Raw genomic sequence first — 17,108 nt, 5'->3', positions numbered from 1 at the left:
AAGAACTACATGGTCTCCAGATATCCACTGTAGCTTTAACATTCTGTGAGTCCAGTGAGTGTGTGAGCGTGATCAGGATTGGCTGGTTATGAGCCAACCAGGTATCGGATAAACACCTCCCTATCAGGCCAAGGTGGGTAGGGGAGGGTGAAAGTTAAAAAAAAAACCCACAACAAACAAACTTTGACAAGACCTCTATAAAAACTGTGTGTTCCCAAAGGTTCGTCCTATTTGGCGGCTGCTGCCTCGTCCACGGCTTCTGATACCTAAGAGGACTCTCCCCCACAAACTGTAAGTAAAAGAACTTCCTTTGTCTGCCTGGACAGCACCTGGGAGTAAGGGGTTAACAATGGCACTACACAGGTAGAGGAGAAAGTCTGTTTGCTTTTGTTTTCAGGAGAAACTTGATGGTGGCTGAAAATGTGATGTTGTACTGAAATGATTTTCCTCCCTAAGCGTGAATGCTCATCCACACCTTTGCTGACTCTTTGGAGGCAAAATGCTCAGGATGGATGTCAGCTCCCAGTGTGACCTGCATGAAAGCTCTTCTGTCTTTGGCCTAGGAGAAACAGCTTGAATGCTCTTATTTGGTTAGGTGCCAATCATGTTTTGAGGTTCCTGCTCATTTCTATTCTCCCCATGACAACTGCTTAATTCAATGATTTGTTTACATATCTATTGCCTGATGTCATTTTCTTCATTCTCTTCCTATTCCTGCTAGTGCTGGCCCTGAAGCTCCTTTGTCACATAAACGAGCTCCTGGTGTATGTTGCTTGTTACCCTTGCCTTCACCCACTGCTCAAATGAGAAAATGGAACAGGCTGGGAATTGTCACAGAGCACCATCATCATTTGTTTATGAATTGTCAAATTTCCACTTGTTTGATGCTTTCTGTAACATTTCCTACTTTGAAGATCCTACAGTTTAAGTTGTTTGGAATAACTCAGAAGCTGCTGACGTACTTTAGGATATTTGTTCTACTGTCTGAAAAATAGATGTGTTATGAGGATATGCTGCCTTTATGCACAAGGGAGGGGCAGAGAGAGAGAGGGAGGGAGAGGATCCCAATCAGGCTCTGCCCTGTCGAGCGAGCGTAGAGCCCGACAGGGGGCTTGATCCCATGAACTGTGAGATCGTGACCTGAGCCAAAATCCAGAGTGGGGCTGAGCCACCCAGGCACCCCAGGAGATTCTGCCTTTTAAAATAAACTTCTTTCTAGTTACCTAGGGCTCCGTTAGCCAATTGGGATCCAGTAGGGACTTGGGCTCTGCTGCCATTAAGCCAAGGCACATCTGGGGACCACCCCAGACCTACGCTAAAGCCTGAGGTGCTGGATGGAGACCAAGAAGTGCCTTTGACCTAGGTGCCAGTTTAGAAGAAAGAGCAACACTCAGCTCTCTTTCTGAGCTACCTCATGTGTGTTCAAAGCATCAGGGATCAAGCTGTCATAGGTCATCTCACTGTGCTTGTCACTGTGACATGGGAGTGGGTGGATGGGTAATGAAGCTGTGGGCATCTTCACACATCTATATGTAAAATCTTGCTCGCATTGCCTGGAGGTCATAGGCTTTCAATGTATTAGCTCCTCATGTCTTCTTGAAAGCCCATCTGCCTTGCACATGGAGAAGCAAATGGACTCTTTACTCCCTTATATTTCCCTAGGAGTTAAATATTCATTTTTACAAATCATTATCTTTTCACAGAACCTCTTCAAGGAAGGCAGAAAGAACTGTAGGTTTCATCTGCTATTTTTCTAAAAAAGGATTGGAGAAAGGATTCCAAGTCAGAAGCCAGTAGGATGTGGTTTATAATCCCAGGGCATCACAATTTAGGAGGGGCATCAGACATATTCTTTCTGAGGTTCAGATTCCCCATCTTTAAAGTTGGCAGGGTTGACATCTCTGAGGTCACTTGCACTTCTGTTTTTCTGTGATTACCTTCTATTCTTATATTTCCATACAAACTTCTCCCAGATTTGTATATGTATCACCTGTTAATATATTACGTATAATAAATAATGTAATATATAAACCTATTCATTGAGAAAGCAAACATTACAAAAAATTTATAAAGTAAAATGTGAGGGTCACTCCATCCCATTTCAGTCCCCACAAGTAACTCCAGGGTGGTTACTCTCTGCTTACATAGATGCACAAACAGTATGTGTTATACTAGTAAAAAACTTTTTTTTAGGTTTATTTATTTATTTTTAGAGACACAGAGATGGCATGGACAGGGGAGAGGCAGAGAGAGAAAGAGAATCCCAAGCTCCATGCCGTCAGTGCAGAGCCTGATGCAGAGCTTGAACTCACGAAATTGCAAGATCACGACCTGACACAAAACTGAGAGTCGGATGTTTAACCGACTGAGCCACCCAGGCGCCCCAAACCATTTTTTTTATAACTAAAAAAGAATGATACTAAATATTACATACTTCCTTGAAACTTGCTTCCCGCCCCCCCCCCATTGTAATAATACAATGTGAACAACTTCCCATCACACTTTAAAAACAAATTGGCTTGAGACCTCAGTGAGCAGAGGCTGGGGAGCACGGAAATCACTCTCCACGGTCACCCACTCCTGGCTATCTTCCTGTCTCCAGGGATGAACATTGGTCTGTGACCCTGTTTTATGATTAACAGAGGGGCAACATTTGTGCTGATGTGATACAGACCTTTAATCTCTCTGTAGAAGTTTAACTTCCCATAAGCAGTATTGGTTCAATTTGACCTTTTCTCTGTTTTTTTTTTCTGGTTGAATCAGCACACTCAGACTAAAAAAATAACTTGGGAGTATATAGAAACATGGGATCTTGGGTAATTATTTTTTTAACATTTATAAAGAGATATATAGTAATATCCAACATTTTCATAATGCATTATAAAACATCTTCCAATTTATCATGCAATTAATTCGACAAACATATTCGGAGCAACTACAATGAATACGCGTGCTCACAAGTTACATTAGACCTGGCAACGAGACAACCAGAGCAGATATTAGCACCATTTATTCCATAGTAAACTAAGACTCAGAGAAGTTACTGACTTCAAGGTCCCAGTGAGGAGGAAGCAGAGCCAGTGTCTGAATCCAGGTCTGTCTGATCTAGGATCAAAACCCTGTATGAATATATGAGATGTTTATAAATCGACAAGCTCTATAGTGTAAGGCTGATGAACCACAGCCCAAGGATTTTGGGTCCTCTGGGGGTGTCATCAACAAGTACTCTGGGGGTGTTATTGGGGACATTAGAGTCACCCAAAGGCTGATTCCTTTCACCAGGCTCACTCTTTCCTTGAAAGAGGGGAGTACTGCCCCTTATCCTAACTTTGTGCCTTATTAGTTACATGTCCTTGGACAAATAATTAAACTTTCTTATATTCTTTCCTTATCTATTATATAATGTGTGTGGGGGGAGGGGAGAAGCCCAGCTGCCTTCTGAGGGTTATAATGAGGAATAAATTATATAGTGCATGTAAAGCAATTAGCAGAGTACTTGGCAATAAATGGTCATTTGCTATTATTGGGTGATGTTTTCCTTTTGTTTCATCAGGGAAACATCTGTATTTCTTATTTGTTAATTCCTTTATGCAATTACCTGAACTGAGAGAGAAAATTTGCACTTTGGTCTGAAGGTCACCAATTTCAGGTTGGCTTTTATCCACATAAGGAACTAGTGGCCAGATTTAAAGTTAGTAATCCCCGAATACAATTTTAGGAACTAATATATAAATGAGGGGAAACCCTATCTTCAGGTGGCTGGGATGGGAGGGGTCTCGGAAGATCATCTTCTCTAGAGATCATTGCCCATTAGTCTATCCTGTCTGTCCCCAGTGACAGTGCTGTGGTTCCACTCCTTGGGATTAATGCGAGAACCCCTGTTGAAGTGAGAGTGGCATCAATGACACCCTCTTGTGAATTAGTTCAGTAGCCATCCACTTCTTATATCAACCCTGCCTTGAAGGGATGCAGAAAATGTGAAGAAATTGATTTGCCATGCGGGGCAGCACTGGGTGGGGAGCTCTGCCTCATCCTAGCTGACACCATGGGCAAGTCTGTTAACTTCTCTGGGTATTAACTTGCTGGTTAACTAATGAAGATAATAGCTGCCTTGGTTACCCCATTGCTGAGTGGATTAAATGAGAACTGAGATGTCCCTGTGCTTGCAGGAAGTAGAAAGCAGGCATGGGGCATCTACCCTATGGATGAGTGTTTGAGAGGGAGAAGACCAGGGAAAGGAGGAGGTCATAGGATTGAATAGGACACCATTCAAGATAATCCTTACCACCATTTTTTTTTCTTTGATAGTCCAACACCTGAAAAATTAATCTTTCTAACATCCAGATGAGAGTGCTGGGAGCTTGCATTTTTGACTAGCCCAAGGTGGCAGCCGAACAGAGGCAAGATTCTTTTCAGAGGGCCACTGCCGAGGAGGGTGCTTGCATAGGGGATCTTCAAACCAGAGTCTCTCTTTGCTAGAGCAGTGAAGCTGAGAGGGATTGGAGCAGGGATCACTGTATGACTTTGGCATACAGAGTGATCCTAGAGTCCATGGGAGCCTCCAGTCCAGAGCCACTTAGGGAAAATCCTCCCCTAATATCCCAAATGGTGTCATAGGTGGTTGAATATAAGAAAAAAGAGCCTTGCACACCATACTCTATGTCCCAAAGCCAAAGGGAGGTTAACTGCAAGGCCAAATGGCAGTTCCTCCTCTCAAGCTTCCTACCCAAAGAATAATCCAGGCTAACAGAATAAAATGGGAGATGGCCATCGAGGCTGAAAGCCTCACTGTCCCGGCTTCAAGTCATCCAGAGCACCCAAAGGCACCAGAGATCCATGGAGGGATAGTCAATGACCGCAGTGCCATCTATTTGTCAGATTTGAGTGGGTCACTAGTTAGCTGGTTCAGTCTCAGAATCAGTGAACCCAAAGGTCTCCTGGAAGACATTCTATTTAGGATGACTATGAAATTTGGCATCCCACCTTCCTCCATTATGGCTAATTGCAACTACTTAAGCTAGAGGGGGAAAAACCCAGACCTCATTTGTTTATCCATTATGGACATGGTTCAGAAATAGAGGGGCCCACAGGGCTTAGTAGCATACCTTGGCTGTCTTGGTCATGAACCTGTCTGATCCACCTGCAGTTCTGTTCAGGACACTCCCACACTCTTTTCCAGACCTGTCACCATGGCCCACCGATTTCCAGCCCTCACCTCAGAACAGAAGAAGGAGCTCTCAGAAATCGCCCAGCGCATTGTTGCCAATGGGAAGGGGATCCTGGCTGCAGATGAGTCCGTAGGTGAGTGCAAGTAACAGCATACAAGTGTATTCTTATTTCTACAACTTAGCAAAGGCAATCAACAATCATATTCTTTCCTCTCGGAGGAGTAAAGGTACACAGCAGTGGGAGCAGAAGACCCAGTAAACATAGACATTTTGAGTCCTGTAGTTCCAGTGGGTAGATTTCTGAAAAACAAAGGAAGAGGCTCAAGCCCTCCATTTTAAGGCCCCCTTGCCAGCAATCATTTGGTTTTTTTTTTTTTTTAATGTTTTATTTATTTTTGAGAGAGAGAGTCAGAGAGACAGAGTAGGAGCAGGGGAGGGGTGGAGAGAGAGGGGGACACAGAATCTGAAGCAGGCTCCAGGCTCTGAGCTGTCAGCACAGAGCCCAGTGTGGGGCTCAAAATCTTGAACCACGAGGTCATGACCTGAGCCGAAGTTGGATGCTTAACTGACTGAGCCACTCAGGTGCCCTGCCAGGGATCTTTTGAATATAGACTATAGCAAGGCCAGGAACTCAGTAATAAGAATGAGGTCAGATACACAGACCTCTGCTGCTGAGAAGTCAGTGTAAAGTCAGCTAAGGAAGGTCAGGGAAGGCAGGGAAGTGTCCATATCTGGAACAAGGAAGGGCTTGTGGCTGAGAGAAGCCCAGGATGGCACAAGGGAGGGTTGCAGCTGGCCTCTATGGCCCACCATAAAATGATAGAAGCTAGAGGAGTCAAGAGCCCGCCCCATCCCTCCTTCTACTGTATAGTCTAGTCAGATTGAGGGCTGGACCTGGGGGTGGGCGGTAGGAGTGGCTAGAGAGGTCTGAGGGCCTTACAAACCCACTTGAACCCAATGGTGGCTTCCACCCACCTGGACCCTGACATGTCCATTCCATGCACTTCCTAACCAGCATCCTGACAGCAGCCCAGGTCTTTCTTGAGGGAGCCAAAAGGGAGACAGTTTTGAAGATCTGAATAAAACAGAGTCTTGCCATCCTGCTGAGGGTCGCTGAGCTAGAGTGGAGGAGGCCAGCAGTAAAGCCCTGGCTTGCCCCTCCAGCTGCATTTGGCCCACCCACCTTATAGGCACCATGGGAAACCGCCTGCAGAGGATCAAGGTGGAGAACACTGAGGAAAACCGCCGGCAGTTCCGGGAAATCCTCTTTACCGTAGACAACTCCATCAACCAGAGCATCGGGGGCGTGATCCTTTTCCATGAGACCCTCTACCAGAAGGACAGTCAGGGGAAGCTGTTCAGAAACATCCTCAAGGAAAAGGGGATTGTGGTGGGAATCAAGGTAAATACTTCCATTTCCACCTCCCTTCTGCTTCATCCCAGCCCAACTCTCAGCACAGTCACTGGGCCAACACTCTGGACACCCTCATCATCCAACTGTCATTCATACTCCTTTCCAGCATCATCCTCCCCCTGAGGACCAGATCCTCTTCTAGACTTTTCTGCCAGTGCCTTCTTCTTCCAGCCAAGTTTTCTATAAGGTACTTTATCTCCTGGTGTCTCAGTTTCTCCATTTCTAAAATGGGAATGGTAGGGCGTACCTCATAAGGCTCTTATAAGAATGAGGAGTTTATAAAACAGCTCCTGTCACATAATTATTATTTATTTCAGGATCACTATTATTATTGAAGCATTTACCATTCATTCAGTTATAACTCTGTTATCTCAAACCACATGAGCTCAGGATTGAAAACTAGTATCAGTTGAGTGCTTATAACTCCAAGTGCTCCTTTAATCTTCCTTATAACCTCTGGAGGTCAGTTTAGTTATTATCCTAATTTTAGAGATGAGACAAGAAAATGGAATTACAAGGCATAGCGCTAACTTGCCCACAGCAAGGCAAAACTGGAGCCAGTTCAAACCCAGGCTGTCTACCTCTCTGGCTCATGACCTCAGATTCTGGTATGCCGAGAGTAGGGGCTGTGTCTTTATTCTTTTGATTTCCTGGAATAATGTAGTGCCTGGTATGTGCAGGTGCTCATGAAATTTCTCTTAGACACATAATTTAAGGGAGCTACTCCTATATGGCACCTCTATATCCCAGGTACTGTCAGATTACTTCTTATTTACCAAGCTCCCGGTGTTTTCCATACTTTCCATCTTCTTAGTGTTGACACTCAGACATTGTTCCTTCCAGGTAACTTCCCTTCTGCTGTGGACTGAATTGTGTGTCTCTGCCCCTCCCTCCGTCCTGTTACTAACACACCTTTGGAATTCAACTCCTTGGCTTATGAAAAATGACAACTATTAGTACCAGGGGCTCTGCTTGTGTTTTCCTGGGGCCCATGACATCTGCTAATTGCTTGTTAATTATGTTCACAGTTAGACCAGGGAGGTGCTCCCCTTGCAGGAACCAACAAAGAAACCACCATTCAAGGTAAGGATATCACCCACTGATATGAATCATGCCAATATATGTTAGAAATGATGGCAAGCAAAGAGGGAAGCAAGGGAAAACAAAATATGAATATCACACTGGTTTTAGAGCCACACACATCTGCTTTTCAATCCCAGCTCCTCTATGTAATAACTGTGTGACCTCTAGCTAGTCATGTAAATGTTCTGAGCCAGTTAAAATGGGATGACAATGTCTGCTTTGCAGAATAGTTGTGGGAATTAAATTAGATAAGGTACATAAAGTGCTTACCACAGTGCTTTGTGCAGAGAAGATACTCTGTACCTGAGAGTATAAGTTTTAGAGAAAAATCCAGCAGCAGAAGAGAGGAAAGGTCCCAAGTTTTGGAATCAGATTCAACAGGGTTTGACTCCTGGTTCTATCACTTCCCAATTAGACAATTTTGCAAGGTACTTCACTGCCCAAGTAGATAAGTATGAACCACAGCTTTGGGTTAGCTAAGCGGAATTTGAATTCCTGTTCTGTCACTTGTTAGCTATGCAAACTTGGTAAAGTCACTTAACCTCTTGTAGCCTGGGTTATCATCTGTAAAACTACTATAATATTAACTATTAGAATTCTTATGGTAATTAGATGAAGTATGCAAAATTCCTAGAATCATGCCTGGAACATAGTAAATACTAAACAAATATTAGTTCCCTCTCTTCTTACAAAGTATAAAGCCCCAGATCTTTGGGCTCAGTATCGGGATTGATATTTATTTGCCTGGATGTTTTCAGTCCTTAAGCTCCACCAACTGAAAGGTAAGGCAAAGAAGAACTTCCTCACTTCATCAGTGCCCCATGGATCAGGGATAAGGGTGCAAGGAAGCCTTTTTCTCTTTTGTGACTTGCAGGGCTCGATGGCCTTTCTGAGCGCTGTGCCCAGTACAAGAAAGATGGTGCTGACTTTGGGAAATGGCGTGCTGTGCTCAGGATTGACAACCAGTGTCCATCCAACCTTGCCATCCAGGAAAATGCCAATGCCCTGGCCCGCTACGCCAGCATCTGTCAGCAGGTGCTCAGCCTTCCCCTTGAGCTAAAACAACAGTAGGAAAGAGCCTTCTTCAGAGCTTCTCTTTCCAATTTTACTATAAGTACATGAACCTTATCTCACCCCTTATCCTGGTGGCATTTTGTACCACTTTTGTTATAGCTAGGTATGGTAGGGTAAGATTTGCTTCCATGAGTTAGCTATGAACCCAAAGGCTGATGCCATCAATAGCTGCCCTCTGCCAAAGCTCTATAAGCTGAGTCTTGCGAGTGATCCAGCCCCTAGGGCCAGGGCACTTGCTTGCCTATGCTCCATCACATCTAAAACACGATCCTCTGAGATCCCTAGCTCAAGAGTGACAGCTCTGATTTAGCCCCAATCCAAATAGTATCTTGGAGGATGGTGACCTGACACTAGTTTCCAACATACGTTGAAGTGTCCTGGGATCCCAATTAACGTCTGATTTGCTTGTGTGGGTATTATGTTGGAGTTACCAACGTTCTCAGAACTATAAACAGTGCTTAATTCCTTAATTAACCCACACAAGGGGGATCTTTCTTAGTGATCTTGACTGCACTAAATGGGTGACAACTAGGTTATGAGGTAGCTAGAATAATCTCTAGCATGATCTGTATCTATAGAAACTATGGGTTTTTATTTTTTTTAATTCACTCCCAGGAGAACTTTTTTTTTTTTAACCTCACTGTGCTTTTTTGGCCAAGCTACAAATGCTCTTTAGAAATCCCATTAAATTTCTTTTCACTGCCTTTAAGTCAGTGAATGGTATTTCTCTATAAGGGCCCCATTTTATACCAATTGCAACTGTCAAACATCTTTTTTTAAGTTTATTTACTTATTTTCAGAGAGAGAGAGAGACAGTGTGAGTGGGGAAGGGACAGAGAAAGAGGGAGACAGAGAATCCCAAGCAGGCTCCTCGCTGCCAGCACAGAGCTTGACTCAGGGCTTGAACTCATGACACTGTGAGATCATGACCTGAGCTGAAAGCAAGAGCCCAGACGCTTAATCGACTGAGCCAGGTGCCCCAGGCAGCTGTAAAACATCTTCTTAAGGAAAGGATCACAGTGAGCAGAGCTGCTCTTTACCTCTTCCTTTTCCCTTTTTAGAATGGGCTGGTACCCATTGTTGAACCAGAGGTACTTCCTGATGGAGACCATGACATGGAACACTGCCAGTATGTTACTGAGAAGGTAAGTCTTGAACATAAAAGTCCCAATTCCAGGTGAAAAATCTTGGTACTTAACATATATCAGCTGCGATATATGAAATGTTCTTCAGTTGGAATCATTACGTAGCATTGAGAAGGTAAGGAGGTACTTATCAAACCTTTTTTTTTTTTTTTGGCACAATGGTATTCTCCATATGGAAAAAGCACAGGATTTTCTGTACTAAGACTTGCATTTCACAATCCACGTCTCCAGCTGTGGGACCTTTGGTAAATCCTGTTATCTTTTTGGATCAGTTACATTATATGTAAACAAAGAAATTTAAAAATAAGATGAGTAAATGTGAAATTTAAGAAACAAAACAGATGAACATAGGGAAGGGAAGGAAAAATAAGATTAAAAACAGAGAGGAAGGCAAACCATAAGAGACTTTTAAATACAGAGAACAAACTGAGGGTTGCTGGAGGGGACGTGGGTGGGGATGGGCTAAATGGGTGATGGGCATTAAGGAGGGCAGTTGTTGGGATGAGTACCAGGTGTTGTATGTAAGTGATGAATCACTGGGTTCTACCCTTGAAGTCAATGCTAGACTGTATGTTAACTAATTTGAATTTAAATAAATAAAAATTTAAAAACCTGTATATTAAAAAATAAATAAATAGGTAAAAATAAGACGAGCATCACGTGAGAAAAATGTAATTAGAAGGTACTTCATTCATACTTGCAGTGTAACCTGATTTCAGTTTCTCTACTTGCAAAAGTAGGTGGACTGAGATGAAGCCGGTTGGGAAGCTTTGGCCAAGCCTCATACAAGATTACCTTTGGCTCGCATCCCTGTGACATAAAAGTGCCAAGGTCAGGTGACTGTCAGGCTGGCTCTGGGTTTCACCTGTTTGGACCTCTTGTCCTTCAGGTCCTTGCTGCTGTCTATAAGGCCCTGAATGACCATCATGTTTACCTGGAGGGCACCTTGCTGAAGCCCAACATGGTGACCGCTGGACACGCCTGTACCAAGAAGTATATGCCAGAGCAAGTGGCTATGGCCACTGTCACAGCTCTGCACCGTACTGTTCCTGCAGCTGTTCCTGGTAAGGCTTTCCTTCTCCTCTGACTTGAGATCTTAGCTCTCATCCTGTGAAGGAGTTCCACAACCTCTTGTGTTTGTCTAAAAGTCTTCTTTTTTCCAGGAAACAGACCTCTGTATCTCAGAGGCAGCCAGCACTTTCCCTCATACTCCATGATACCACATATCCTGAGTCTGTCCAAATGCACAAAATCCATTTATTTCCTCAATATTTAATCACCCTCCTTATTTATTAAAGCCTTCTCTTTTTAGCCCAGTTAACCTCAGCAAAAGCTAACTAATTTTTCCAACCCAGTTCCATGCAAAGAGAAAAGATTGAGGCATCACATTTCTTTTAGGCTCATTGCTCGCTTTCTCAAGCCAGACACATAAACTGGGAATAGTAGAGAGGAATGGCTTCTTTCCTTCCAGGTATCTGCTTTTTGTCTGGTGGCATGAGCGAAGAGGATGCTACTCTCAACCTCAATGCTATCAACCTTTGCCCTCTACCAAAACCCTGGAAACTAAGTTTCTCCTACGGACGGGCCCTGCAGGCTAGTGCACTGGCTGCCTGGGGCGGCAAAGCTGCAAACAAGAAGGCGACCCAGGAGGCTTTCATGAAGCGGGCCCTGGTAAGATGCTACTGCTTCTTAGCTACTTGATCAAGTGGATACTTGGAGCTTTCTTACCTGGGGAAGCATTGCTTTTTCTTCAGGCCATGATGGTATCTCCAGAGAGTGTCTGCTAGATATTTGAAAAGGTGGCATTAGAGCTCAGTAGGAAGGAGAGGGCTAGAGAGAGTTGTGAATTATCCACACTGGGAGCTTAGTTGATGACAGCAGACTGAAGGACAATCTCCACAGAGACACTGGCGAGGGAACATAAGAGGGCCAAGGACTGACCCCAGGCACCTTTCATTTTGGGGAGATGAAGAAGAAAGCCATCATGACAAGCAGCAATAATATGAACCAAGGATCCTGGGAACAAATGGAGACAAGTTTCAAGGGGATCAGTAGTCACACGCTACAGGGAGATTCAGAATAAAGGCTGAGGGAAAGCGGACATTGGCATTTAGGAGCATATACAGTGACCCTCAGCTCAACGATTTCAATAGAGAGAGAAGAGAAAAGGTTTCAGGAAGTAAGGTTGGTGGGAAAAGGCCCAGAAAGGATACCAGGAGAAATAAGGACTAAAAGGATTTTATTCAATCAGTAACGATTCCTTTTTGAATACCTAGTATGAGCCAAGGGCTGGGGTGAATAAAGGAGATGCAGATACCACCTTCAGGGAGCTTAGGGTTCAGCCAAATAGGGGAGAGCCTGGCATGTTTAAGTGTAAAGCAAAAGGAGCCAGAGGAGAGATTAAAGACAAGGTCAGTGGGGATAATTGAGAGGACAAGGAGTTAGAAGAAACAAGATTGCACGAAACTAAATATTAAATGCAGGTGGCAGAGTTGGTCTTGGAAAGGAGGGAAGAGGCAGCAAAGAAGAAAAAAAAAATGGGTTTGGAATCAGGTCTGTAGAGGTGAAGGGATGTAGCAGTTGATTCCAGTTGAGGCCATCTGTTGAGGGTGATAAGGGAATGGAGATTTCAGTCTTAATTAACATTGGGGAAGCTCGGAATAGTTGTTGGAGTAGCCTGGGAGGAGACTGACCAGACATAATGGCCAAGCATCAGGCACGGTATGGCTGAAATGAGAGTAAATTTGTGGTGTGTTAACTTAGATCCTGAAGTTTCCTAATAGCTTAATCATGCAGGAAGATCCAGATCAATCTCAGTGGGAAATGGCAGGATAGCAGAGTAAAAGTTTAATAGGGAGCTAGGACAGTGCTGAACTTGAGCAATAGCCCTAATGTGGCTTGCTGATCACAGAGGAGGCTGGGCAAGGAATCATGCATAGCCAGAAGTTTGGTGATGAGACATTAAAGAAAGGAAGGCCCCAGAGAAGCTTAGAAAACATCCCACAGGCATAAAAGAGGTGTGAGATTTTAGAGGTAGTTCTTGACTTTGTTAGGATGGAGAGCTGGGTCTGGCTGTGCTGATGTGTGGCTGAGGAGGTGGGGAGATGTAGCTAGTATGATGGAGGGATTGTGAAAGAAAGGGCTGGAAGGGCCATCCACACAAAACAAGGGAAGTTGAGTTCATCATTCAGGATGGTGGTTCTCAAGCTTGAGTATGCATCCGAATCACCTGGAGGGTGTGTGAAAATACAGACTTCTGGGCCCCAGCCACTGAAGTTTCTGATTGAGAAAAACTGGGGTCAAGCCAAAGAATTTTCATTCCTAAAGAAGTGCTTAGGTCCATGCAACATACTTTGAAAATCACTGTAGATGTAGAAATAAGTCCCAGAGAGAGCAAGACTATAGCAACAGTGACTTGAAGACATGATACCATCGAGGGGTATTCTAATATTATTATTGCAGGTTTTGTAATTCTGGACTCATCTTTAATTGGAATTTATACAAGGAATCAAATGATAGTGTAATTACAACTCCAAAAAATTATATATTCTTGTGGACAAATATAGGTGGAAAATGGAAAAATTTTTTTTGAAATATTTTTTTTTGAGAGTGTGAGTGTGAGTGGGGGAGGGGCAGAGGGAGAGAGGCAGGGAGAGGGGAAAATCCCAAGCAGGCTTCACAGTGTCAGCGCAGAGCCCAACTTGGAGCATGAACTCACCAACCATGAGGTCACGACTTGAGCTGAAATCAAGAGTCAAAGGCTCAACCAACTGAGCCCCTCAGACGCCCCTGGAATAATTTCTTTGATTTGCTATGTTGTACCTCTGGCTATACCTTGCCTGGTCCTTTGGCATAATATCTGGACCATTTCCTAGCAAACGACTTGAAGAGCCATTGCAAGCTTCTCCACTGTTCAGATTGAAACGTCCATTCCCTTATCACTATATCAATGAGAAGTTTCTCAACTTTTAGTACTGTTGTTGCAATACTGTTGGTACTAAAAAGAGACTTTCTCAGTAACTGACACAAACCTCAGCCTGCCTGAGAAATGCTCAGAAAGCTGGGATAAAAAAGGAGATAATGTATCATAAAAGGAAAGGAAAGCTATCAGCATCAATATTTAGCAAAATCACTGTAGGGAGAAAAAAAAATCCAAATGCAGGTGGAGCTGGTTTCAAAGGAGAGACAGAGAGAGTCAAGCACAGGGTTGCGTTTGCTCTAACCCCATGTCCTCTCTCATGCTTGCTTTTTAGGCTAACTGCCAGGCAGCCAAAGGACAGTATGTTCACTCCGGCTCTTCTGGTGCTGCTTCCACTCAGTCTCTCTTCACAGCCTGCTATTCCTACTAGAACCTGAGGCCAACCAGCCTGCCTCTAGCTCTCCTACATGCCTTGGTTGGAGTGCTGAAAGAGAACAACTGACCTTGGACATTAGACAAAATCAGATTTGAACTACTGGAAACACAGTACCTGTTAAATTCTTAGACTCAATGAAAAAACATCAGTTACTAAAACATAGGTGTGAATATCAAGGATCTGACAAAATTTCACGCACTTTCCTTCCAACGGCTCCAGCTCCCCATGCCCCAGAGTATCTACCTAAGAAAAGAATAGACTTGAAAACAAAACCATTCAAATAACGACATTCAAATATGGCAGAAGCTGAGTGCAGAGAAGTGCATCTCATTAAACAATCTTAGCAGTGATATGTTACGAAGGAGACAACTGCAACCAACAAAGAAATAAAATGTTCTAGAAGCCTTCGGCCAGTATCAGGTTTTATTTTTTGCTCTTGCTTCCAAAGGGCTCAGTATATTTCATTACCTTTGACTCTACTAGACATGACTGACATTAATGGTTAGGGTCCTCAACTTGGGCTACTCCTGGGAATAACCTGCCAAAAATTAAAACTCCCAGATGCTCAGCCCACACCACAGCCCAATTAAATCAGAAACTGTGGATGTGGGATCCTCTAAATATCAGGGTTTCTTAACAGCTCCCTTGGTGATTCCAACGTACAGCCAAGTTTCAGAGCTACCACGCTAAATTTCAAGTTTGAGGATATTTTGAAATGAAAGCCCTTCATAATAGAAACAAGCTAAAATGTAAAGTGATTTCAAGCAACACACAGAGTATTATGGGAGAATCAGTGTTGCTGTGATGCCTGCAGGGTTCCTCTTGAAGTGGCCCAGGTTTGGGGATATAGACTATGCACTCCCTCTGCACATCTAAGCATGCTACCTTGTTTTGCAGTAAATGCTATTCACACAATTATACTTTATTGGCTTTCAATTTTCAAAATTAACCTACAGAAAAAGCATTATAGACAGCCATAGTCAGAAAAGAGAATTTAACTATTTTAATTTTGTGCAATATAAAAATAATGATTTTGGTGGGAATAAAAGTAATGATTGAACTGATAGAAGCTAGGAAATTAAAGGGAGAGAAGTGAGGGAACATTAATTCACTTAGTGGGAAGTCAAGATATTACTAAAAATTGATGGATTAAGAAATTGTGCTTAAAAAAAGAAATAGTCCTCTAAGTCTATTAAAGGAAATGAATAGAAATCACTAAAATATCCATATGTATAATTAAATATAGGAGAAAGTAGTAAACTAAATTTTTTGTCTTGAAGAGTACAAAGATAAATGATATTGCTTGGAGTAGATAAATTAAGAACTAGAGGCATAAGCAAAGTATTTAAGGCAGGAAGACAGAATTAGTCTAAAGGGGCTTTGTTTGAGGAGAGAGACCTGGGAGTAGGGCACACAGAAAATTTTTAACTCATGTGTCTCCACCACACTTGAGGATCTGTTTCTGTATACTTGTATTACTTCTCTAAAGACAGCTATATTCATATAAACAATTCAAACCTACCTTAGAGATCATTTGGCCTGAGACTTTCACTTTACAGGTGATAAAACCAAGCCTAGAGCAGTGAAATTACTTGCTGATGGTCACACATATGGGGGTTTAGGATAGAGCTGAGAGATTAGAATCCAGGTCTCTTTCTCCTATAATGGACACATGGCCAGGAAGGAAGGTAAGGACAGGACAACAGGCAGTGTTCAAAACCTCTATCACCAGTGTTGTAGGTCTTCTACGTTTCTTACCTCATTCATTCATTCATTCATTCATTCACTTATTCAATCAGCAAGTAGTTGAGCTTGTACCATGTGCTAAGCTCCCCTAAAGCTGGCAACACCTGCTGTGACAAAACTCTTTCACCAGGAATTTTATCTAGAGCTCACTTAGCATCACTGACCCTATGTTGTACAGAAACCTCCTAGACTATCATTTATTGGTTGAGCAAGAATCTATAATCAATATATTTTGGTCCAGGCCAAATTACACTTCCCTAGGGATAAGGATTTATATAATGCATTTTCCTGGCTATCATCTGGTATATTTTTCCAGCTAAAGCACTACAGTTGTCTTTGAAATCTCAACCCCAGTAATTTATGCCACTGAGAGTAATATGAAGACAAGTTTTATGAGGCTACAGACTTTAATTTCTATTACCTATATGATCACTTAGGGAATATATTAGCGGGTTCCTACCTTTTGGCACACTGTCGGATTTATTCTAGTTATTGAACACCTGCTAAAAATAAAAGTTGGTACTAGGCACTGAAGGTAATTGAGAAGTTTCAGCTTTAGGCTAGGGGTGATATTTGCATATCACACAAACTTAAGTAGCTAAGCAAGAAACACAGGTGCCATTGACTACAGGTTGGGAAGTGGGAGGAGATAGCATCTAGGGTAAGCACCGAGGCATGGCCAAGGGGAAGGAACTCTTACAACTGCCTTTGTGTAAGAAAATTTACTGGGAGAAAAGGATATCTTGAAGGCATAAGTACCAAAAGCGGGAGAAGCCAGGGCAATATGGAAGCAGGGCGGGGGTGGTGGTGGGGCGGTGGGGAGGTGACTAAAGCACTTTTAAGAAGGTGGAGAAATAACAAGCAATCTAAAGACATTTGTCTGCTTGAGATGAAGAGCTGAATTTCACACATGAGTTTACATCATGCTGTCAAAAACAAGATACTGAGATGACTCATAATGATTCATAATGTGAACTGATTTAACAGAAGCTGAAGCCAACTGTGACAATGAGAATATAAGCCTCTAGAACCTTGCAGAAATCTTAGAGCAGGCTTTAGGCAAAGCAGGAATAAGACTTCAAGTTCATCTGATGTAGCTCTCCTGGGGTGAAACCCTCCGGGT

The 17,108-nt window shown here is 43.0% G+C and overlaps 1 protein-coding gene across 1 annotated transcript; it reads left to right on the top strand.

The window, feature by feature from the left end:
• Positions 1-202: 202 nt before the first annotated feature.
• Positions 203-14,647, top strand: ALDOB (aldolase, fructose-bisphosphate B). The gene is made up of 9 exons (XM_049635349.1): positions 203-291; positions 5,180-5,301; positions 6,359-6,570; positions 7,611-7,665; positions 8,540-8,700; positions 9,801-9,884; positions 10,774-10,948; positions 11,356-11,555; positions 14,138-14,647. The coding sequence occupies exons 2-9, from the start codon at positions 5,190-5,192 to the stop codon at positions 14,231-14,233; spliced, it is 1,095 nt and encodes a 364-aa protein (XP_049491306.1). The 5' UTR covers positions 203-291; positions 5,180-5,189; the 3' UTR covers positions 14,234-14,647.
• The last annotated feature ends 2,461 nt before the right edge of the window (positions 14,648-17,108 follow it).

Source organism: Panthera uncia, chromosome D4 (genome assembly GCF_023721935.1).
Source record: "Panthera uncia isolate 11264 chromosome D4, Puncia_PCG_1.0, whole genome shotgun sequence".
Taxonomy (NCBI): domain Eukaryota; kingdom Metazoa; phylum Chordata; class Mammalia; order Carnivora; family Felidae; genus Panthera; species Panthera uncia.
This window is presented reverse-complemented; position numbering and strand designations above follow the sequence as displayed.